Genomic DNA, 25,664 nt, shown 5'->3' on the forward strand with positions numbered 1-25,664 from the left:
TGATTCACAGCCAGCAAACCCTCAACAGACATCCATCATCTCTGACAATACATCCCATGTGGAAGTACCTGCAATGTCAAGATTAAATCTGGAGTATCAAGCAGCAAACACAAGCTACCTGATGAACTAGTGGATGTCGCCTACAGTCTGTGTGTAGATGTGCCCGTGTCGTATGTGACACGCCTCCAAGAACTGTGAGCCGTCCTTCGATGTGTAGACAGCCACAAATCAACACTCTGGGAGTGCCGATATCCTCAGCACCCGCTGTTGTAGGCCGAGACCCCAAATTTGCAGAGTCGGATCTGCACCCGCCGAGACCACGTAGTCGAAAATGGCCTGCGCAGAACTTTGTCGAAGCCGAATGGTGGCCGAGATGACCTCAGAATTTTCCCAAAAAAAAGAAGAGAGAGAGAGAGAGAGAGAGAGAGAGAGAGAGAGAGAGAGAGAGAGAGAGAGAGATTTTAAAGTCTTGTAGAGACCAAAGAGAATTGGCGTATGAGAGAAAACCATGTACAAGTAAGAGTGGCATTGTAGTGTTTCCACTATGATGTATATGTCTTAGAGATTGTGGATGGCATACAGAGCATGAAAGGGGTGTGGCCGAGAGAGGGAGAGATGTACTATTTCATTTTGTAGGTGTAAGGAGCTTGGTGTGATGAAACATGTCTCAAGGCCTACAAAACGAGCCCTACTTGCAAGGCTGCTACAGAAGGCCTTGGGTGAGAGAGAGAGAGAGAGAGAGAGAGAGAGAGAGAGAGGTTTAAATCTTTTGTGCAGTCTCTTAAGCTGCTGAAAGGTGCCATTTTCCATGCGGAGTATGCTGCTCGTATCCAGTTATTTTGTCCTATTTTACTCTATGCAAACCACACTTCTCTACCATTTTTAAATATAATAGGACAGATACTAGGTCTTGATGTTGAAAGAAGTGTTGTTTTGTCTAACAGTGCTATAGCCTTTTCTTAACAAGTTAGCTTTCAAGTTTTCTCTTTACAGGTATATGGACACATCATTGGCATGTTTGAGCTGAATAATTTGTAAGTACTCGATTTTTTTTAGTTTGCTTGGATTGTCACCCTCAAGGAACGTTCAAATTTACCTGAAGTCTACTATATAGGGCAGAAAGAGTTACAATATACGATGAGATAAAGGCGTGAGTGGTGCGGATTTGTTTTAGACGTGTCTAATTGGGCTCCTCTGGAATGGAGTGGAGCATTAATAATTGTGTTTATCCCTAGGGTTGCACCACATTTTGAATGAAACAAGGATGCTATCTTGGCAAGCTTCCCATTAGCATAGCAGTTCTATAATTACGACTAATGTATGGTGCTTTTCTAGAGACATATTTTGATTCTCATTGCTTGTGTGGGCATTTGCCTTCTGTAAGAAAAACTATTCTGGAGGAACATGTGATGATTAACTTAAACCTTATACTACTGCACGACACTTTTTGAGGTTAACGAAAAATTCCACATTTCATCTTTGTGGAAATGGATCGCTCTAAACCTGGCATAAAAATTACTGTGAACTGGAACTTCTCGCTGCTGCTGCCACGCCCCACCTGTTCTTATCGCCATCGTTCGCAGCCCACCCCGGCAAGGCAGAGCGTCTTCTCTCTCCTTCCATCGTGTCACCCCCGGCTTCAGTTCTTCTCGTCGGGTTTCGCCAGCGGCTTCTCGAATTCGCCAGGCGCGATTCGCTCCAGCAGCGGAACGATCTCTTTTTGCTTTCATTTGCAGTAGTAGACACAGATGGAAGCTCTTGCTCCGTCTCTTAGGGACTCAGATGAAGTCCCCTCGACCGACCCCATCGAGCCCACCATCCAAATTCCTTTGTCGCCAACGGAGCCAACAAGCCTTGCAACAGAGGTAGTGAAACTGGCCCGTGGGGCGGTAGACTTTAGCTTTCACCCGATCTTTAACACTTGGACTTTACGACACAAAGCAATGACTTAAAAGGAACCTATAACTGAGATTGGAATTACACTTCAAAACAAAAGCACGGCCAGGAAGCTAGCATGCTCCCAAGCAGACAGTGAAACCTGTAGGCCCCAAAGGTTAGCGCCCCTTTTCGGTATTTCTTTATTATCCTTCAGGAATGAGGAATAAGCTACAAAACCCAAGTCCTTGAGACTTTCATGTGCATCCAGATAAATGGCACCTGTGCAGGCAAAATTTCAGCAGCATAACGGCCCCAAAACTTGCCCTGGATAGTTTCCCAAGCTCCGACTCGTTTCCAATAGCACAGACCCCCTGTTTCCTGCGCAAAAACAGTAATTACAGCACGCTGTAATTACTGGTTTTTCCTCTGTTTTCAGCCCTAAACAGCCCCCGAACTGTCGTCTAACAGTGGGGCACTGTTCCCAATGCTCCCGGCATCATGACGGCTGCAAAACAGTCCGAATTCAGCAAGTAAGCAGCCCTAAAAACGCACCTGTGTGGTGAGGTTATCACCCTCACCGGTGCCTGGTTTGGTGTAGCGGTTAGCTACATCCGTTTCTGTTCAGAGAGGCTCTTGCCTCGGCACAGAAGCATAGATCCGCACAGCTGTACATTGGTCAAATGAGAAGCCCACTTGAGGGGCATAACATAACTGCTCATAGGGGAGGGAGAGAGTAGTGCGTAGCGTGCAGGGCATCACTCCTGGCACCGCACTATACATAAGAGGGAAAGGAAGCACTCCATAGCTCTTGCACCTGTTACAATCCACCTGAAGGCTGAAAATGGCGTCCCTTTTGCTAATAACCAGCTCTCCCAGAGTGGCAAATCACTCACAGAGTGACACCTCGCCCAGTTTCCGACTTTGGCCAACTTGGCTAAAAATATCTCAATTGGTGCGTCAGTTGACTTGGCAGCAAAGCAATAAAATGTTCCCCTTGTCATTCCAAAGCTAATGACGCAAACACATTTTCAGGTCCAAAATAGCACTTCCCTAAATTTTAGGAGATGCTTTCATGGCACTCACGTTGGTCGTCTGACCATCAATCACCACTGGAACCATATCTAAAAATGCAATGTCGGCCAGCTATCGGGTGATTTTCACCCGTAGCCCCCGTGGCTAACCTTAATCCATTTGTCCAACTTTTGTGCTCACTGGCCGTCCGGCCTAGACTCTCACTGTGCGCCTCACACCATGCAACTCGGGCATTGGCATTTCCAGAGGGGTGCCTTAAAACAAGTCAAATAAAATTTTTCCCAAAAAGAAATCAACAAGTAAAGTTAGTTTCCATAGACTCATGACATACCCCGCTCTGGAAATCGCGAACGTCCTCGTTTGCATGAATATCAATCCATTAGTGTGTACAACACTTCATGGACGCCGTATCACGGCTGTCAACCTTTTTGTGTGTACACACCTGGTCGACATGGTACGAGACATACATGCTCATAGTTAACACTCTTGTGTATTCAACACATGCTAACTTTTGTATGGTCTATCTGTGATACTATTCCATTGATATAGTGGAGAGCTTTTACACTGTGCGACTGGTTTTAATAGAGTCCATAACTTTTAGTACACTTCGAATCCTTTCAAGCATAATAAACCAGCAATTTAAAAATGCATCATGTACTCATTAGAAGCAATTATTGTACTCTTGACAACTGACAAGACATACTTACTTCTATAGCACTGAACAAACTTTTGGACAAAACTTTTATTCCCCAAGGGCAATTGCTAAGCAGGGTACACTTCTATTGCACTAATTCGATAGATACATGAGAAGTGCTAGCTCCTGGATCACCCCCCTCTAGCGCAGGTCTCTTTTCTTTTGACCTTTGCTCTTCTTGAGTTGGAAAATACGTAGGTGGTAAACAAAAGGCTTCAAGGTAAAGTTGCAATACATTTGGTGACTGTAACAGTTCACTCTCTTCCATCCACTTTGCATCCATAAGTGGATAGTTCTTGAACTTCACCAAATATCGCCTTATAACCTTGCCTTTGACTTTTCTTTCCTTGTGTGCCATGATCTGTTCTGGGACCAAAATTTCATCAAGCTCTTCAACTTCTGGCTGCTCTTCAATTGGGATATCCTTTGGCACATCACCAATAAATAGTCTGAGAAGACTCACGTGAAAGGCATTGTGAATCTTCCAGTTCTCAAGCAATTTCAGCCTATAACTGACGTCACTGATCTTCTCTGTTACTTGAAAGGCCCATAGTAACGCATACTAAGCTTTATAAAGAGACTTTCTTTATGTTTTGGCTTCTTTAAGCGTGCCTTTTCAAACCGCAACAGTACCCAATCACCAAGTAAAAACAACAATTCACGACGGTGGAGATTAGCAGCTTTCTTTTGCTTTGCATGTGTCCTTTCAAGGGCATGCTTTATCTTCGGGTACATTTCATCCATATTCTGTACATATTGATCTGCCTGAAAGATCTTTTCCTTGGTATGCAAAATGGAAGGAACTTTCACATGACCTTCGACAATTCCAAAAGGTGCTTTGCCTATTGAAGAATGCACTGTATTATTGTACACATACTCAACCAATGCAAATACTGCTCCCACTTCGCCTTATGCTCTGACACATAGCACTTAAGCATATCCAAGACAGTAGAATTTGCCTCTTTTGACTGCCCATCTGTTTGGGGATGAAAGGGCGATGAGAACTTGAGCGTAGTGCCCATATTCTCAAATATGCCTCTCCAGAATAGACTTGTCATCCGTGGATCACGGTCATTGACAATTGACTGTGGCATACCATGGTACTTAAAAATATTGCACATAAAGAGACGTGCCATCTGATATGGTTTTATCTTCTTCCTAACAGGAATGAAATGAGCTTGCTTGTTGAATCTGCAAACAATGGTCCAGATTCCATCATTCCCTGTCTGTGTTTTTGGAAGATCAAAGATAAAATCCATAGCTATGCTTTCCCATGGTTTATCTGGAATCAGCAATGGCTGTAACAGCCTTGGTACCTTTTGCGTGTCAAACTTGACCTTTTGGCAAATCACACATGCTCGCACAAAGGCATCCACATCTCTCCTCAAGGTAGGCCAATAAAAGAATGTCTCAACCGCTTTCACTGTAACATCTATACCACAATGGCCCGCATACGGTGGGACATGACTCTATACCATGACCTTATGTCGCAATGGCCTAGTGAGGAGGTAGTGCTCATGACGTTGTCCTTCCTGTAACTGTTCGTAGATCCTTGCAAAATCTTTGTCATTCGCATACCGTTCCTTCATGTCATCAAACTCATGATTATAAGGAATTGACACAGCTGAAATTTGTGGCTTTCTTGATAACGCATCAGCCACAACATTCTTCTTGCCTTCCACATGCACATTCTGGAAGTGAAACATGGAATGAATGTTTACCCATCGTATATGCTTTTCCGATAGCTTTGACTGTGTTAGAAAGTATCGCAAGGTTTGATGATCCGTTTGGACAACAAAATCAGCACCTAGCAGGTAGTGTTTCCAACTTAAGAGCGCATGAATCACAACCAGTAACTCTTTTTCATAGACCTGCATGATCATCTCTGGCCCTTGAAAGATTCTGCTTTCATAGGCTACTACCCTGCCATCTTGCATTAGCACTGCACCAATGCTACTACCACAAGCGTCACACTGGACCACAAATGACTTCCTGAGATCTGGCAAAACAATGACTGGATCTGAAGTCATCTTTCCTTTAAGAGGTTAAAGGTTGAAATCTCTTTTTGAGTTTATCTGAAAGTGACCTCTTTCTTTTGCAAAGCATGTAAAGGTGAAGCAATCTCTGCAAAGTTGCAAATGAATCTTCTGTAGTAAGAACATAGCCCTAAGAAGCTACAGACATCGTGCACAGTCCTTAAAGGTGGCCATGTCTTGATTGCTTCCACCTTCGCAGGATCCATTCGGACACCATCCTTTGACACAATGTGTCCGAGAAAGTGGATCTCTTCCAAGGACTCGCTCTTCTTGCCATTGATGAGCAATTTGTTCCTGCGCAACTCTTCGAACACAATGGTCAAGTGATGCCTATGCTCCTCTTCATTCTTTGAGTAGACTATCATGTCATCAAAGAATGTGCCAACAAAGTTCTGATATGGACGGAAGATGCTATCCGTCATCCTATTGAACGTAGCAGAAGCATTTGTAAGACCAAATGGCATCACTAAAAATTCGTAGAGACCAAATGTCGTTCTAAACACAGTCTTGTGCACATCCTCATGCCTAATTCAAATCTGATGATACCCACTTTTAAGGTCGGTCTTGCTGAAAATCACTGCACCCTCTAGGCGGTCAAGAATATCATCAATCCTTGGAATAGGAAACCTATTCTTGATGGTATTCTTATTCAGCGCATGGTAGTCAATACACATGCGCCACGAGCCATCCTTTTTCTGTACTAACAGAGCACTAGAGAGCAATAGGGTCACGAGCTAGGCTGAATCAGCCCTTTCTTTAAGAGCTCCTCCACTTGGATCATAATCTCTTTCCGTTGCGTCTCACTAACCATATATGGTGGCTTATTTGGTGGGCTACAACCTAGCACCAAATCAATCGCACGATCCTCAGGCCTCTCCGGCGGTAGTTGAGACGGTAATGAATCAGAAAAACAGACATTAAACTTTTGCAAAAATGCTAACCTGTCTTTATGTAACACAGATAAATTTGACCGACAACTATCTGAAACATCACGTGCAAAAACCAAGTACACAGAAAGATGATTCTTTATTACAGAAGTGATAGCAGAAGCAAATACAATAGGGACTAACTCTCCTTATAGCTTTACATCCAAGATGTGAGTTTTGCCCCTATGCTGTACAATGATCTTTTTGTTGTAGGCATCCAAGACTCCATGCACTCCGAACATCCACGGGATCCCCAACAAGACATCACATCCTTCCAGCGGCATGATGTAGAACTCTTCTGTGTCCACATACGACTGAATATGCAGACGTAGCTTTCCAATGATGGGAGTACGGCACTCTGAGTGGCCAGGACATACCAATCCTGCCTCTGCGGTGTACCCCATCTCTTCAGCTCTGATGCCCAGCTCCATAGCTAAGTCTGGCGTGATAAAGCTCGCTTTGGCACTTGGATCAAAGAAGATGAGTGCCATATGGTCTCTAACTTTACCCCACGCTTTGCATAACTCATTGGCATCTGTACTAGGCCTGTCGCCCAACATGTCTGGCACTAAACCTACCGAGGGCATAGGCTTCTTTCCTTTCCTATCCTCTTTGGCATCTGAGTCAGCTGGCCTATTCTTTTGTGGACAGCTGCTTGCAAAATGACCAGTCTACTTGTATATAAAGCACTTGTTTTCAGCCATCAAGACCTTCTTTTCCTCGGGCGTCTTACGCATAAAAGGCTTCCTTTTTTGCTTCTTTGCTTGCGCTCCAGAAGTCTCGGCTGAACCCTTGCCTTTATTGAACTTCGCTGGCCCTTGGGACGCTTCAGGAGCCGCTTTCGTAAAGGGCTGCTTTGCTGAATTTTTCTTTTGCTGCCCTCCTTTCTCGTTGCTTGGAAACCACTGTCTTCTCCTTTCAACAAGGCAAGACCAGTGTTAGCAATTTCCATAAGCTGAGTGAGGGTAGCCACTCTGTTCTTGGTACAGTACTTCTCTATAGGAGGTCAGTGAGAGTAACGCTTTACAAAACCTCCTATTGTACTCCAGCAAGATCTTGCATGTGGCCGAAGTAAGCTGGTGCCAATCTGTCACGACGTCGGCTTCAAATTCATTTGACAGCCAAACAGATGCAAACATTTGCTTGAAGTAAACCCAAGTGGCAGGTGCCTATCCTTGCATTAGTCGTGTCGTCCACCATGTAAGCACATTGTCTTTTAAGAAAGTGGCAGCTTTTCTTACTCTAGAGGCCTCTGTAAAAATCCCTCCTCCATAAGCTGTATCAAACTGCTCTAGTAAAGTGAGAGCCTTTGCTTTATCCTCGAAGCCACTAAAGGTGCTGAACATCACAGGTGCACCACCTTCTTTGTAAGCTTTCGGCTTTTGCAGTGCCCCCAAGTTGTCATAAGGAATGGTCATGATCAGCACATCTTGGCCATTAACATTTTGTGTCAGACGTGCAGTATCTGGCTGCTGTCTAGAAAAACCAACCATGCCAAATTAACCCTGTGGCACCCCAAACTGGCCCTGCTTACACTTAAAACCCTGTTGCATGCCGTTACTACCATACATGGGGTTTGGCATGATGCCTTGCATACCCCGAAACACTGTTCCTGGCATGTACGGTTGACTTCCAGGCACATAACCAGCCATACTTTGGAACACTGATCCACCCCCGAAATACCCAAGATGTACTGTGGGTGCTGGAAAAACTGGGTGCATTGCCTGGTAACTTGTTCCCTGTCCATTCAAGACAGCATGAGGGCTCTGAAAGGTGGCAGGCTGAACTGGCATAACTTGTGGAATAGGCGTTCTAGCCACCTGTTCAAGCACGGGAGGAACCTGTTTTGGAGCCCCTGACTCTGCAACATGCGAGTGTTCCCTATCGTGCTGAGTCGCATGGGGGACCTGGGCTTGAGCGTCAACGGGCTCTGTACGTCGAGGGCATTCCCTTGCCTGCTGTGACTTTGATGGTGCTTGCAGATAATCCATAAACTGGGGTTCTGCACCAACTGAGTGAAGACATTCACAGCAACAACTAACTGTGTCCTGAACGCATCCTCTTCAAAGTGCCCAGTCATGAACCCTTGAACCTATTCTCGCTGTGCATTCACACGAACAAAAGGTGTAGATAGTGGCGGTCGTGAACTTTCGCCAACTTCATGCTGTAAAGGAATAGCTCGTCTACCGTGGGAAGAGGAACCCTCTTCTCTAGCATCGTCTGATCTGTCAGCCATAATGTAATTCCAAGTTCTTGTACTTTGTGTCTTCGCCGCAAATTAACCAAGGTTCACTTCTTAAGGAAAAAGTGATCTTGTCTCGGCAACAGAACCATGAAACCGGCCTGTGGGGCGGTAGACTTTAGCTTTCACCGGATCTCTAACACTTGGACTTTACGACACAAAGCAATGACTTAAAAGGAACCTGTAACTGAGATTGGAATTGCACTTCAAAGCAAAAGCACGGCCAGGAAGCTAGAATGCTCCCAAGCAGACAGTGACACCTGTAGGTCCCAAAGGTTGGCCGCCCTTTTCGGTATTTCTTTATTATCCTTCAAGAATGAGGAATAAGCTACAAAACCCAAGTCCTTGAGACTTTCATGTGCATCCAGCTAAATGGCACCTATGCAGGCAAAATTGCAGCAGCATAACGGCCCCAAAACTTGTCCTGGATAGTTTCCCAAGCTCCGACCCGTTTCCAATAGCATAGACCTAGTGTGTCCTGCGCAAAAACAGTAATTACAGCGTGGTTTTTCCTCTGTTTTCAGCCCTAAACAGCCCCCGAACTGTCGTCTAATAGTGGGGCACTGTTCCCAATGCTCCCAGCATCATGACGGCTCCGAATTCAGCGAGTACACAGCGCTAAAAATGCACCTGTGTGTTGAGGTTATCACCCTCACCGGTTCCTGCTTTGGTGTAGTAGTTAGCTACACCCTCTCTTGTTCAAAGAGCCTCTTGCCTCGGCACAGAAGCATAGCTCCACACAGCTATACATTGGTCAAATGAGGAGCCCACTTGAGGGGCATAACATAACTGCTCGTAGGGGAGAGAGAGAGAGCAGTGTGTAGCGTGTAGGGCATCACTCCTGGCACCGCACTGTACATAAGAGGGAAAGGAAGCACTCCATAGCTCTTACACCTGTTGCAATCCACCTGAAGGCTGAAAATGGTGCCTCTTTTGCTAATAACCAGCTCTCTCAGAGTGGCAAATCACTCACAGAGTGACACCTCGCCCAGTTTCCGACTTTGGTCAACTTGGCTAGAAATATCTCAATTGGTGCGTCAGTTGACTTGGCAGCAGGGCAATAAAATGTTCCCCTTGTCATTCCAAAGCTAATGACGCGAACACATTTTCAGGTCCAAAATAGCACTTCCCTAAATTTTAGGAGATGCTTCCATGCATCTCACATTGGTCGTCGGACCATCAATCACCACTAGAACCATATCAGAAAATGCAATGTCGGCCAGCTATCAGGTGATTTTCACCCGTAGCCCCACCGTGGCTAACCTTAATCCATTTGTTGAACTTTAGTGCTCACTGGCCGTCCGGCCTAGACTCTCACTGTCCGCCTCACACCATGCAACGCGGGCATTGGCATTTCCAGAGGGGTGCCTTAAAACATGGGGACACCACTTTTGGTACATGTCTCTTCTTTTGCGACAGGCCCTCACTGGATGACCAATTTTGACATTTGTGAACGGTGGGATTTCTTGACTACAGCTTTACCCGGTTCCTTAGTGATCCACCTCGAGGCAACTTGTTTCCGAGTACACGTTCTCTGCCAGAGGTACCGAGGCTTTGGATACGGCGTCTGGCTTCTCCTTCCGGTTGTGTGGTAGAGATCACACATAGTGGACCCTGCGCATAGTCCTAGACTTGCTTCAAGTCGAGGCTTTAGAGTTCTCGCACCAGATAGGGGACCTGTGTGTGACAGACATGATTCACACTCTGGCTGCTAGTGTGACGCCACTTCTTTGTAGACACTTAGAGCACTCCTTGATATGTATTTGTACATGAGGATTCTTGGACAAAGGATGTAGCCCTATGGACGACACGCTCTTCTTGGGCCTAGGTTTGAAAATCACTACAAACACGCCTATCTCGGGGTTGCTCGGATGTGGTTTACTCCCCATCCAAGCCGGACTCAAAGATTGCGAGATTGGCTGTTGTAGCAGCATCAGTCTTCTCTCATAGATCCCATGAGAATTGTCTCATGGAATGTGCACGGTTTAGATGGACCCTAGTTTTTGTGCTAGAGGGTCATCTGCGGCAAGAGCTACAGAGATGATTTGTGGGTGGCATGCATGTCACAAAGTGATGACGTGGCTATAGACAACAAAAACCCTAATATGTGCCAGAAATAACCCTAAAATTCATGCAAACCCTAATTTCTGCCAAAAACCCTTATTTCCGAAAATCGCGGGCAATTTTTTTTTTTGAACAACGCAAATCTTGCTTTTTCTCTACGCAATGAGAAAGAGAGAGAGAATGCTTTTGCTCTCAAGTTTTGACTCTCTGTGAAAGAGAGAGAGTAGTTGCTTTTGATTTGAAGCTTTTGGGGCTCTGCTTTTGGCATCCCTTGTAAACATTTAAATAAGTGGTTTGGGCCTTCACTTCTCAGAGCATCTGGACGTAGAGTCTGAGAGTGAACCCCGTGCCAGTCTCTTGTACTTTAAACTGATTAAAACAAAAAGAAATACCGAAAGGGGCTCCAGTCTTTGGGACCAATATCTCTAGGCACGGAACTCCGCCGCCAGTGCAAATCTATTGTGATCTGTGAATTATTTGAAGTGGTTATTTGGTGCTGTCGCGATTGATTTTTGACTTGGAGTGTTACAGTGGTATCAGAGCACGGCCGATTTCTCTTCTACGGGAAATCCGATCCCCAGTTTTGTTTTCCGCGGCACCTATGGCTTCACGCAAGGATCAGTCGACTCCCTCTGCATCTGGAGATGCGAGGAGGGATCACAACAAAGATTTTGACAGAGAGTATGGCCCGCCTCGGCCTACTCAAGCGGAGCAAAGAGAGATGAAGCGTCGTTAATTGATCGGCGATGCAACAAAGATGATGCTCAATATTGCGAAGGATCTGAAATTGGCAAAAATATATGAGCGAGACTTCTTTTTTGGAAGTGCATGCACAGTGGCAGAAAACCACTCCACCACCCTTGAAACCTGCTCTCAAGAAACCTTTTGATCACAAACAGTACTCAGAGAAGGAATTACAAGAGGTGGTTGATGCACGGATTACTCAGCTTTTTGACGCGCAAAAGAAGCCCAAAAGCAGAAGAAAGGCACTGACTTCCCGGGATATTTGGGTCGTCAATCGACATTCGACAAGGCAAAGAAATAGAAGAAGCGTGTTCGATTTGAAGGAGTACCCAGTTCTTCTTCTTCTTGTTCTTCTTCTTCTGCTGTCAGTTCTTCTAGCTCTTCAAATTCTAGCGAAGCAGACAGAAAAGGTAAAAAGCGAAGCAAGAAACAAAGCTTTAGAAAGGGCAAGAAAAAGGCAAAGAAGGCTAATCTCGCCCAGAGACTGACAGTTCTACTGAGGACTCGTCTACAGACAGCTGAGATTCTGATGATGGAAACTTCTATGCAAACAAGAAGAATTTTTACAAAGCCAACCAGTGTGACTTTCTCGAAGATAAAAGCAAGAAAGTCAGAGAGTTCGATACTTTTTCAAGATAATGAGATTCTTCGAAGGCTTTGTCTTTTATACAGCAGTTTGACATTGCTTTCGCGGGAGGATGTTATTTAGAGCACTCCAAGATTCAGAGAGCTACCTCTTAGGGAATGCTCGTACTTGGTGGTCCACGCTTCTTTTAAACAAGACTGCGCCAGTTAAATGGCTGAAATTTAAAAAGCTTTTTATTTCTTCTTGGTTGACGCAAGAATATGAACGAGATATACGAGCTGCTTGGAACCATCTTCGGATGACCAAGAAAGATACAATCAATGCTTATTGTGAAAGATTCTGGAGCTCTTTTCTACCCGCCTCTTCATTCAAGAAGAGCTCGTTCAGAGAATAGATTGAGCGTTTCACCTTGGGTCTATCTACAGAGATCCGAGATCACTGCTTGGAACAGAAGGCAGCTTCTATTCAGGAGTTGATGAGTCATACGAAGCGGGGCTTTGCCATTCACTCTGGCAGTCTGACCTACCCCACAGATGAGGCCATGACACAACGAGCGGAACAGACTTCTGGGAATGAAAGTAGAAAGCAAAAGAGCAATCTAGAGAAAAAGGACGCTCGACCCAAGCTTACTCCTGAGGAGAGAGCTCGCTTCATCAGAGAGGGGAAGTGCTTTGGATGCGGGGAACATGGACATATCTCCGTGAAGTGCCCTAAAAAGGCACAGAAAGAACAGAATGATAAAGACGACGACAGGCCTGAGAGTTAGAGAGCAGCTGAGGAACGTGGCAGAAAAGGCAGATAGAAAAGCAAAACTGGTATCACATGGTGTGGGTCCTGCACCGAATCTAATGAATGAAAGTACAAATTTTGCCGCTTTTGGGACAAAGTGAAGGATCAGGAAGCTCTTTTGAAGGAACCAAGGCCAACTTCTTTTCACTTGGAATTGGCGGCTCGATTTGGAATTACGCGCGACAGACTGACGCCACAAGCGGAGGTAGTTCGACTGGCACCTTGATGGGATGTTGCCATTACACCGAGCATTAGCAAGCTTCGTTTTGCAATGATAGGGGTGTTCAGGGCACGCGAGTGACGTTCTACTCAGGATCCCTTGGTACCACAAGAAGTACGCCGTGGTTGACTACCGGGCCGAGAAAGCGACTTCGATAAATGATGGGCTCAGAGAATTGTACTTGATGAACTTTAGTTTCTTTACCTAGTCTTTTGGGAGAGAACTGAACGATGGATAAAGGTTGAATATGTTTTGACCGGAACAAAAGAACGCCAAGATTTTTCTCCACACTCATGCTGATTGCTTTTTTAGAGGTCCTGAAGATCATACCATTGATCTGATACTTGGAAACACACCACCGAACCGGGCACCTTACCGTGTGAGCCGAGTACAGAATGAAAAGATTATGAATCCAGTGAAAGACCTCTTGGAAAAGGGTCTTGTCCAGCATAGTACTTCACCGTATTGCTCTCCACTGTTGATGGATTTGAAGAAAGACAGATCTTGGAGAATGTGCATCGATTATAGAGCTCTCAACAAAATCACCATCAAGAACAGATTTTCGATTCCTAGGATCGATGATATACTCGACAGGTTACAGGGATCCTCGTGCTTTAGCAGGACTGACTTGAAGAGTGGATATCATCAGATCCGAATCGCGCCGGGAGACGTCTACAAGACAGCCTTTCGGACAACTTTTGGGTTATTTGAGTTTTTGGTGATGCCTTTTGGCTTAACCAATGCTCCTGCGTCATTTAACCGGAGGATGGACATGATTTTTCAAGAGTACAGGCTATTTGTTGGCACTTTCTTTGATTGTATCATTGTTTTCTCCAAGAATGAAACTGAACAGAGAGATCATATGCTTTAGAGATACATTTTTTTTTGGGGACACTTTGTCTCAGCAACAGGAATGCAAATGGATCCGACCAAGATAGACGCTATCCGTGATTGGCCCGATTTGAAGAATGTCCATGCAGTTGAAAGCTTGTTGGGACTGTGTTCGTACTACAGGCGGTTCATTCAAAAGTTTGCAAAGGGTGCTTCCCCTTTGCATATCTTGATACAGAAAGGAGTCCCTTTTCTCGTGGGGATCCACAGAGGTGACTGCCTTTCAGACATTGAAAGAGAAGTTGACTACAGAACCAGATTTGACTTTGCCGGACTTGCAGAAGTCATTTGAAGTATTTTGTGATGCTTATGGTCGGAGTCTGGGTGCGGTCTTGATACAAGAAGGCCATGTCATTGCTTACGAGAGCCGATTGTTCTCTAGGCCGGAGATGACAACACAGATTTATGAGAAAGAGCTTTTGGTGGTTATCCATGCTCTTACTCAGTGGTGGCATTATCTACTCGGAGCGGATTTTAGTGTCTTTACAGACCATCAGAGTTTGCGCTACTTCTTGCCACAGAAGCAGCTTTTGGAAAAGCAGATGCGGTGGGCGAACATCTTGTCACAGTTTCACTTCCAAATTGTCCATGTGTAGGGACAACAGAATGTGGTGGCAGATGTTTTCTCTTGGAAGCCGTTGGTTCTGGCTATTTCCGCAATACATCATAGGAGCTTCGAGGATATGGTCGATCAGTATGCCACAGATACAGATTTTGCAGATATTTACGGATACGGGATGGGGAGAATACTGCCTTTGGGAAGGCTACTTGATGAGAAAGACTATGTTGTGCGTTACACAGTCATTGCGGGAAAAGGTTATGACTGAATGCCACTGTCCACCTTTTACGGGTCACCGCGGCATTGCTACCACCATGAAGGGGTAGAGAGATACTTCTTTTGGCCTAGACTCAACAAGGATGTGGAGAGTTTGTGCGCAGTATGCCAGAAGGTCAAGTTTGACAGGCATATGGCACAGGAATTGTTACAGCCTTTACCCATACCCACCCGCCCCTGGGAAAATATTGAAATGGATTTCATTTTTGATCTCCCGAGAACACAGAATGATCACGATGATTTTCCGATTACATGGCACGTCTGAGACGATTGTCTCCGATAGAGACCCCAGATTTATGAGTTTGGTTTGGAAGGCAATTTGGGAGAACATTGGCACGCGGTTACAGTTCTCGTCATCGTTCCACTTGCAGATTGACGGGCAATCTGAGATTGCCAATTCAGTGGTTTTAGATTTATTCAAGTCTTGTATCTCGGATCAGAAGACTCAATGGGAAAAGTTTGCCTACAATAATAAGATACACTCTTCGACGGGGAAGACGCCATTGAGACTGTTGAAAGTGCTGCGAAGGTTCCATCCTTCCTGAGCACGAAAGATTAGATATTTGAAGCGGATGAATATTCGCGAGATTTGGATACGGCTTTTGCCAAGGTTCGCGAGACTTTGCAGGAGTCTCAAGAACGACAGAAAAAGGCAGCCGATCGCCATCGTCGCGACTTGAAATTGAAGGAGGATGATTGGGTGCTCTTAGATTTTGAGAAGGCACGCCTAAGAAAGAAAAAGGGAAAGGAGAGGCTTTTTCCAAAGCTGAGTATGCGATACTATGGACCTTTCCAGATTACTGAAAAGATAAATGGAGGATTGCCAGATACTTGGAGGATTCACAATGCATTCCATGTGGGTCTCTTGAAACCTTTTAAGGGTGATGTGCTTGATGATGGGGAGCTTGATGAGCAACCAGAAGTGGAAGAAAATGAGGAGATCCTTGCTCCTGAACAGATTTTGGCACATAGGGATACGAAGAAAGGTAAAGTCCGAAAGGAGTTCTTGGTTAAGTTCAAGAACTTTCCTGAATTTCATGCGAAGTGGATGGAGGAGGAGGACCTAGCAGATACTCCTCGGATTGTGAAAGTTTACCTTGATGTTTTGGTTTAGCACAGTCTACTCAAACGAAACCCAGAAATTCAGCTTGGCCGAAGATCTGGTGCAGTGGGATGCACAGGAGGGGAGTTACTCCGCTCCTTTGCCAAGAGATGCCTTGATTTTGATACTAAAGTCACTGATGTCTCTCTGAGCTTCAGGGATACTGAGAGCTGACAGTATTCTGTTGGATGACTTTATGAAATGGAATTCCTGATAATGATACTGATTTGTTCTTGACTTGTTTTGAGTGCAGGAACTCATAGACGAAATGACCGCAGTATTTTGGTCTGATTGATCTCGAATAGACATGGTTGCAATAGGGGTTAGTTAATCGGACATCGATGAGGTCCCGATTGGACCTAGATGTGATTGCTAGCAACATTGCCGATAAATCATGGTCTAAGATCCGAATGAATGTTGAATGTCATGTGATGTCCTGTGATGTGACTGTCGATTTTGTACATGTGCTAGATGTGTGTTCCTAGTACGTAGGTACTAACAGTCAGTGTCTGCTAAGACGGTTTATGTCCTGTGATGTGACTGTCGATTTTGTACATGTGCTAGATGTGTGTTCCTAGTACGTAGGTACTAACAGTCAGTGTCTGCTAAGACGGTTTATGGCTTTTCTCGGTTTTGCAGGTGTAATCGCGGTCGATTACAATGCTTTCAAGAGAGGGGTATATCACAAAGTGATGACGTGGCTACGGATAGTAGAAACCCTAATTTTTGCCAGAAACCCCAAAATTCCTGCAAACCCTAATTTCTGCCAAAAACCCTGATTTCTGGAAATTGCAGAGGCGATTTTTTTTTTTTTGGTTTTGAGCGACGCAAATCTTGCTTTTTCTCTACGCAATGAGAAAGACTCTGTGAGAGAGACAGAGCAGTTGCTTTTGATTTGAAGCTTTTGGGGCTCTGCTTTTGGTATTCCTTGTAAACATTTAAATAAGTGGTTTGGGCCTTCACTTCTTAGAGCATTTGGACGCAGAGTCTGAGAGTGAACCCCGAGCCAGTCTCTTGTACTTTAAACTGATTAATACAAAAAAGAAATACCGAAAGGGGCGCCAGTCTTTGGGGCCAATATCTCTAGGCACGGAACTCCGCCTGGCCAGTGCAAATCTATTGTGATTTGTGAATTGTTTGAAGTGGTTATTTGGTGCTGTCGCGATTGATTCTTGACTTGGAGTGTCCAAGTCTGTTACAATGATTGACATTCTTATGCTACAGGAGCATCACCTTTGTGAGAGCTATATTGGGTGTTGTGGTCAGATCTTGTGTGGTCGCTATGAGACCTTTTGGTCAGTTACTTTCGAGCCTACAGGCATTCAAGGAAGGGTATGTAAGACTATTGCGGACTCAATGCTCATGGAAGCCGGCCATTGTGGACAGAGAGGTATGATTGTGCCAGTTTAAGGGAGACCTCATAGCTTGCATACCCCCGCAAAGGAGGGAGAAAATCAATCCTCAATGATAAAGGAGCTCGAAAGCATTAAGGAGCAGGTGAAAACTCTACGGGAAGAGGAAGAGCAGAAGGCGCGAATAACCTCTTCATGGGCGGAGCACCTCAAAACATAGGATAAGGTTGATAAAGCGGAAAAGTGGATGGAGGACGCAAAGAAAGGAAAAGATAAGATGTGTGAAGCCACATCGACATCCATCATCGATATGACAATTGAGGAGGAGAAAAAGAGAGAGGCTAGAACCCTTCATGTGTACGTTATACGTCTCAAAGACACTTGAAAAGTAGAAGAAGAAGTGCAAGAGCTCTTGAAGCGCATGGGTATTTTTGAACCCACACAGAGAGGTGCTTGGAGAGTTAGCAAGAAGGGAAGTGATGAGAAAGGAAGGCCCAAGGAAACAGCACTCATTATACGTTCCTCTACGCTGGAAACTAGGAAAAATTTCCTGAAGAAGAGACAGACACTCAAGCAAACTGGGATATTTTTGGGTGATGGCCTCACTTTGACACAGGTAGCACACATGCAAGAGCTGATGCCGGAGATCAAGGCGGCGAGGAAGAAAGGGAAAATTGCTTTCTACAGGGGAGGGAGAGTAGTGGTGTTGGAAAAGCGCACCGCATAATGATGCAAGACCTATGGGACCAGCCTTAAAATGGCAGCATGGAATTGTACTTGATCAATGAAGCTAGATGTAGGCGCATTTGAGGATAGCTTTAATGGAAGAGACATTTTTTTAACTTGGGAAACACATCAGACTCCTGGCGGCACATTACCTAGAGTGACGGCATACCGTTGGGAGACTACTTGTATGCAGGATGTGAAATCTGTAACAAACTACTGATGTGTCGACCTACTGAAGAACGAAGCTACTGACCGAGGGACCTAAACCCTAGAAGAAGCAGAAGCAGCAATAGATTTTTGAGAATTGTGTAGCTGTTGATGACGTGGCAGATTTTCAAAAATTGCGCTAGCATGATGACGTGGCAGACTGTACGGATTTGTGCGTTTTGCGCTGGGCTGATGACGTGGTAGGTCGTACGGATTTCCGTAAATTACGCTAGTAGCTTTTGGCTTTGCTTTTTGGACCAGAAGCTTTTGAGTTTTGAAGGCTTTTCACTGTAACTGCTTTTCAGGCCAAGGGCCTTTAAATATGAGGTTAGGGCTCATTCTCTGGCATGCTTCCTGGTGAATGTACAGAGTCTCAAGTACTGGCTCGTACTGTGTTGATGCAATATAAAGAAATACCGAAAGGGGCGCCAAGGTTTGGGGCCAATACTCTCTCAGGTGCAATTCCGCCACTCCGTGTCGCATGTCGTCTCTTTCTCTCTCTCTCAATTCAGTTGTTAATGAAGTGCTAAAAGTTTGTTTAGCCTATTCTTTTCTTTTGGCACGTGGTTTCTTGTGACAGTGGTATCAGAGCATCAGGCGTGTGCTTTTCTGAAAGCATACCGGTCCTACAAAAGAGCAGACAAAGCTATTGGAATTTTATTTGAGGTATCTTCGCCCTCCAACCCGGACTTATTAGCCACTTCCACCCTTACTTCATGGCGCATTGGGTGTGCTCTTGTCTTCACCGCTCCTGTCTTACAGGGCATAAGCCATAAAGATCACTTACAAGAGAAGGATCCAAGATTTATTTCGAGGCAGTTCTTTTCTCAGAGGTAGTGCTATGCAGATGTTGATAGCTACCAAGCAGCATACTCCAAGTACTTGGCAAGCTTTCAAGAAATTTTTTGCCCGTAATTGTATGGTTTCTGACATCTTCCTTCAAAGTGCAACTTCTCGCAGAGTGGGTATCTTGAAATGCTTGCCATAGAAACCCTAGCAGATTATAACTTGAAATTTCTCGACATCTCTCAGTAGATGTCTCTTCACGAGCATATGACCTTGGAGATCCAGTGCGATTACTATCTTGGGACTACCATCGCCGCCAACGAAAACACTCTGTGCAAGAGCTGATGGACCATGCTGTGCTCGGCTACGACCTCATGGAAGGAACCTAACCCTAATTTTTGGTGCAGGTTTCAGGATGGAAAGTCAGCCGACTTTTCGAGCTTGGTTGATGTCGACATTGCTTTTTAAATTTGCATTTTGTCTGAGAATCTGTTTGAGAACTTGTTTGGTGATCCTGTTTGGAATTTGTTTGAAATGGATGGTATGTGTTTTGAACTTGTCTTGGTGCCGATTTGAAATGTTTGACTCTGGTTTTAATACTGGTTTCATTGATTGGTGATTTTACTCCCGGGTGGAGAAGTGAGAAATACTGTTTTAGTATTGTTTGAACCTCGGAACGATGCAGGCCGATGCCTGGGGAGCGTTTTGTTGTATGCTAGAAAACCTCCGAACGACGCAGGCCGATGCTTGTGGAGCGTTTGGTTGTATGCTTGAAGCTTCAAGCGACGCAGACTGCGGTCTGAAAAGCGTTTGGTTGTACAGTCCTTTGAGCTCATGGCCCGGACCTTTTTAGTTTATTTGCGAGGGGAGTGACAAGGTAGTCGTTGAGTAGCTTCATACCGTAGACCGTTTGTCTCAAGGGAGTGCTCAGCGGCGCTGTTTGTTGTGTCTTGTAACATGCATATGTAAGAATTTGTGTTGCATTGTGATGTGCCAATTACTGAATATTCCTAATTGGATGAGATTGCCTGGGTATGTAATTTTAGTGCATCAAGACACCCGTGGAAGATCAGTACGGTCTGCGTGTGATGGCTAATTTTACTACACCGTAAAAGAGTTCTGATCTAGACAAAAGGAGAAGCTAACTCCTTGATCAAAAGAGCTGAAAGAAGAAGCTAACTCCTTCATCAAAAAAGCCGAAAGGAGAAGCTAACTTGTTAACAAAAAGAGCAAACTGAATGTCACTCGGAATGTCTCTCGGAACGACCCTCGGATTTTTTTTTTCTTTTGGAGCTAACTTAAGTTGTTTTGCAGATATGTTGTAATCGCAGACGATTATTCTTTTTCAAGAAGGGGAGATGTAACAAATTGCCGACATGTCGACCTACTGAAGAATGGAGCTACTGATCGAGGGGCCTAAACCCTAGAAGAAGTAGAAGCATCAACAGATTTTTGAAAATTGTGTAGTTACTGAGGACGTGGCAGATTTCCGAAAATTGCGCTAGCATGATGACGTGGCAGGCTGTACGGATTTCCACGGCTGTATGGATTTCCGTGTTTTGCACTGGCTGATGACGTGGTAGGTTGTACGAATTTTCGTAAATTACGTAGGCATTTTTTGACTTTGCTTTTTGGACCAAAAGCTTTTGAGTTTTGAAGGCTTTTCATTGCAATTTACGAAAAGCAAAGGTGCAGGTGCAGAGTCTTGAGTACCGGCTTGTACTGTGTTGATGCAATATAAAGAAATAGCGAAAGGGGCGCTAAGGTTTGGGGCCAATACTCTCTCAGGTGGAAGTCCTCCACTGCACGTCGCGTGTCGTCTTTCTTTCTCTCTCTCTCTCTCTCTCTCTCTCTCTCTCTCTCTCAATTCAGTTGTTAATGAAGTTCTAAAGTTCTGTTCAGTCTGTTCTTTTCTATTGGCACATGGTTCCCGTCTTGTGACAAGATCAACGCCTAGAGGACGGGGTCAGGAGGTGTGGCAGTCCTATTCAGGGACTAGCTTCAACCCCTCATTTGTATTGTCCGGAGAGATGAGCAGGCTAGATATATGTGGGTCAGAGTGAGAGCGAAGACAGGGAGGCCACTCTACATGGCAATATGCTATTTTGCAGCTTGTCCCCAGCACCTCTCATTATGCATCGCCCAGAGGGCGGTCACCCTACATGATATTGGATGAGGACATATGGGAGTTCTCTAGGGATGGAGATGTCATTCTATTGGGAGACTTTAATGCCAGGACGGGCCAGTTTCAGACAACTTTCTACGATACCTCAGAGGAAATGTTGAGAGAATTGGATGTCAGTGATATGGGATTGGCCAGGTTTTTGTAGGATGAAGAGCACACTGGATATGGGGGATATATGACAGATTTGGGATTTGCACATGGACTGGCCATCTTGAATGGCCTCTAGAGATTTCCAACGTCGAGTGGGTTAACTTGTTTGCCTCATAGACATGGGGCTAGCACAGAGGATTATGTTTTGGCTCAACCTAGTTTCATACCCTCTATACAGGACTTACAGTCGGGCCCATGCCTATTGGGGTAGCAACAGATCATGCTCTCCTCACGTTTACCGTCTCATTCCAGTTCAGCACAACGCAACTGGCATAGGCATCTACGCATACCCGATGCACTTTTACTTCGGAGACTGATTTTGTCTATATAGATGGTATCTACAGATGGTTATGCACAGACGATCCGGGGAGACCTCTAGCAGAGCTCACTTATATATTGAAAGAGACACTACAGGATGCAACAGCAGAGGCATACCCACACACTCAGCCCGGGCAGCGTTGATGTTCTCGGAGTATACCCCACAATAGCTTGGTATGATGAAGAGTGTAGAGAGACCAAAGCCCAATTTCAGAGGGAGGAACTTATATGAGTCATTACTCACAGGTAGTCACGGATTGCTTCTCAACGTTTGGTACGACGGAAGAAGAGGGCGTTTCTAGCTCGACTAGAGCAAGATTTATGCCAGGGGTTTTTGAGTCGGGACTGAGGCAAGGCATGGGGACTCTACCATGAGCACTCTCCCCCACCAGTCATCACTTCTACGGAGGTATGGAGTCAATATGCATCATCCCTCTTCACAGTCTCGGGGCAACCACCTCTTCCAGATCCACCGGAGCCATGCCCACACATGTCCTTTCTTTACCGCCAAGATGGTAAAGAAAGCCATTGACAGGATGAAGACCAAGAGAGCATAAGGTCACAATGGCTTGGTAGTAGAGCATTTTATACATGCCAGAGATCTGCTTGCAGAGCTTCTAGCAGTGATGTTCAACTGTGCCATGTGTGAGGGCCTACCTGATAGTTGGAGTTTGTCCACTATCATACCTATCTTCAAGTCGGGGGATCCTATGGAGCCTGGGAACCCCCGCACTATCATAGATGGACACACATTGGCATGGTTGTAGGCATCCATCCTTGAGCAGCAGTTGAGTAGATGGGTGGAGAGAGAGGGTGTACGAGCAGCAGGACAAACGGGTTTGAGGAGAGGTTTCTCTACTTTTGATCATATTCTGATACTCAGAGCCATTAGTGAGGAGGGACGATCACGTGGGTGATGGCTCTATTGTTTCTTTGTGGATTTCCGCAAAGCCTTCGATACAGTGCCCAGAGCTAGATGATGCGCAGACTGCAAGAGATGGGGGTACCTAAAGAGTTGATTTGGGGGATCATGGCTCTATACAAGTCAGTAGTGGGGCATGTACGCACTCCAGAGGGGATTTCTGATCTGGTTCACTCCACTATCTCCTACACTCCTACACTCTTTGGCATGTATGTGGATGAGGTTGCCAACTACATTGAGAGGGATGGTGATAGAAGAGCACAATTGATAGGGACATGGATCCCACTATTGCTATACGCTGATGATATTGTGCTGATTTCTGACTCCTTGGAGGGGATGCAGCGTCACTTAGATGCTTTGAACACATTTGCCCACAATAGTGGATTGTCTGTTAATCTGTGGAAAACCAAGGTTATGTGTTTAACACCGCACCACAGTGGGTCAGGAGATCAGCACGCACTTTTACATACGGCTAGGAGACGGTGGAGTATACAGATGCATACACCTATCTTGAGGTAGTCTTTGGTGGACCCAATGTTTTCATGGAGGAGAGCAGCAGAAACTAGATTGACGAGAGCTTACGCTGCCCTGGGAGGATTGGAGAAGATGTTTTTGCAGGTTCGATTTCAGGAACCTTGAACAAAGTTGTGGCTTTTTGACCTCTAGTGGCTTCAGCTATGCTCTATGAGGTTCAGATTTGGGGACCCTCGGTGGACCACCATGGCAGATCTGGTAGCACTGATAGATGGAGACGTATGGAGAGGCCTCTAGTCTCTATGATCTCTCGGATGATTTGGGCTAAGGCCTCAATGCCACATGAGATTATTTTAGCCGAGCTAGCTGCCCCCCCTCTCGTGGTCGAGGCCCTTACTAGATCAGTATCCTTCATGCATAATTTATGGGACTTTCCTAGAGATAGATATGCTCGGCTAGCCCTTGAGTCATCTCGATAGCTAGCGCTACAGGGGGACACCGCATGCGGGTATGGGCAGATGACATCATGGTTTCAGTCACATGGCTTCAACATGGATAGATTGCCTCCGTTTTAGTACTCCTTGGATGCACCCTCCCTGTCTCTCACACGGACAGAGATCACTAGACTCATACGTCAGGATTTGATTCAGCTAGATACCAAGAGCACATGGATACAGCCGACGCAGGAGTTGGGGCACGAAGATGGCTTTCTATAGAGAGCATCTTCTTCAACTAACAGAAGATGGATATGTGATCAGACCGGCCCATATGGACACTCATGTATCCGATGGGATATGATGTGCTATTGGTGCGCACATCATCACATCAACTAGAGATTGAGACTGGCAGATGTAGGAGAGTACCAACAGAGGCCAGGACTGAGGATATGCCAGTTGTATCATAGAGTTACATCACATTTTTCATTGTCTGGTATACTATGAGATACGAGGCCGCTTTCATTGTCTATTCAGAGAAGGTTTGGACCATTGGCTAGAGTCATGAGATAGCAGGATGAGAGATGCCTCTGGTTGTTTTTGCTAGAGCTGCGCAGAGTCGGTATTTCTGCCGCAGACACAGGGAGAGTCTCTTGAGGAAATCAGGCAATGGGAGACATTCACGGAGGGAGATTACTGGCCTCATGCTCCATAGAAGACGTAAGAGCCCACTTATACCAGAGGTATATTAGTTGACAGAGCCATTGAGCTCGGGAGAGCTAGATGCCCACCTCTATGAGAGCGACCAGGACATCGACAGAGGGTGCATCAAAGGATCAGGACTATTCTAGCACGACATGGGAGACTCCCAGTTCGAGTATTTACAGAGGTGGACATTGACAAAGCTCCTCAGCAACCGATGCAGTACTTTCTCGGACAACGCCCGATGCCGGGCATCGTCGGGCATTGAGGATGATGATGATGATGATTTTAGTCTTTCACTTCACTTTATTTTTGTTTTTGTACCCAGACATTGGATTAGATCCACCAAGATTGTAACAGTTAGGTCTCATATGTCATTTTGGCCTTTTGAAGATGTTGAATATAACATTTCATTTCATTTCATTTCTCTCTCTCTCTATCCTCACATTAGCTGGAGATTGAGACTGGTAGATTCAGAGAAATACCAGCAGACAACAGGATATGCCAGCTAGAGCCAGAGACAGAGCTACATTACATATGTCATTGCATAGTGTACTATGAGATTCATGGTCGTTTTCACTGCTTATTCAAAGAGGGTTTCGGTCCTTTCTCTAGGGTCATGAGTTATGAGGATTAGAGATGTCTTGGGCTATATCTACTTGAGTTACACAGATATAGAGACACTTTTTTGGGGAGAGCTAGAGAGCGACAGTCCCAAAGACGAATTACAGATTTCTTTTCACTAGATATGGGACAGCCAGAGGAGCAGCCATCACTGCAGAGCTCGGCCCACACTCATTCGACCACTACCGGCACTCTCATCGACCGAGCACTGGAGCTACAGAGATCCAGACGGCCACGACTAAGGAGATGGGCTACACAGCATCGACAAAGACTACAGCAGAGGATTCGAACCATACTCTCTCGACGTCCAGAGTGCAGATGAGGATGGATTCTAGTAGTAGTAGTATTTTTTTTCTAGTCTTTTTGTACTCAGACATGGTATCAGATTCACAATTTTGACATAACAGTTTGGTCTCATAGGTCATTTTGGCCTTTTGAAGACGGTAATATAACATTTCATTTCATCTCTCTCTCTCTCTCTCTCTCTCTCTCTCTCTCTCTCTCTCTCTCTCTCTCTCTCTCTCTCTAGCAACGGAGAAACCTCGAAGGAAAGGGCACTCATTCTCTGCTTCCCCTCCATGGAAGCGAAGAAAGACTTCTTGAAGAAGAGAGCGACTCTAAAGAAGACGAGCATCTTTCTTGGAGATGACCTCACCCTCTCGCAGATTGCTCATATGCAAGAAGTAATGCCGGAAATAAGAGCAGCAAGGGAAAAGGGGAAGATTGCTTTTTACAGGGATGGAAA

General features: G+C 45.3%; 1 protein-coding gene across 3 annotated transcripts in view; it reads left to right on the forward strand.

The window, feature by feature from the left end:
* Nucleotides 1–25,664, forward strand: part of ATXR2 (histone-lysine N-methyltransferase ATXR2) — a 167,143-nt gene that overhangs the window by 132,898 nt on the left and 8,581 nt on the right. For 2 of the 3 annotated variants that reach the window (XR_015189576.1, XM_086522852.1), the window contains exons 9-10: nucleotides 778–826; nucleotides 980–1,034. Coding sequence is in view for 2 of the 3 variants with exons in the window: in XM_086522852.1 (XP_086378978.1) it covers nucleotides 778–826; nucleotides 980–1,034 (104 nt within the window). In the remaining variant the exon portion in view is untranslated. The remainder of the gene's footprint in view (nucleotides 1–777; nucleotides 827–979; nucleotides 1,035–25,664) is intronic. The other variant, XM_086522853.1, reaches the window with a different exon arrangement.

This window comes from Adiantum capillus-veneris, chromosome 11 (assembly GCF_014529385.1).
Source record: "Adiantum capillus-veneris isolate H3 chromosome 11, ASM1452938v2, whole genome shotgun sequence".
In the NCBI taxonomy this organism is placed as follows: domain Eukaryota; kingdom Viridiplantae; phylum Streptophyta; class Polypodiopsida; order Polypodiales; family Pteridaceae; genus Adiantum; species Adiantum capillus-veneris.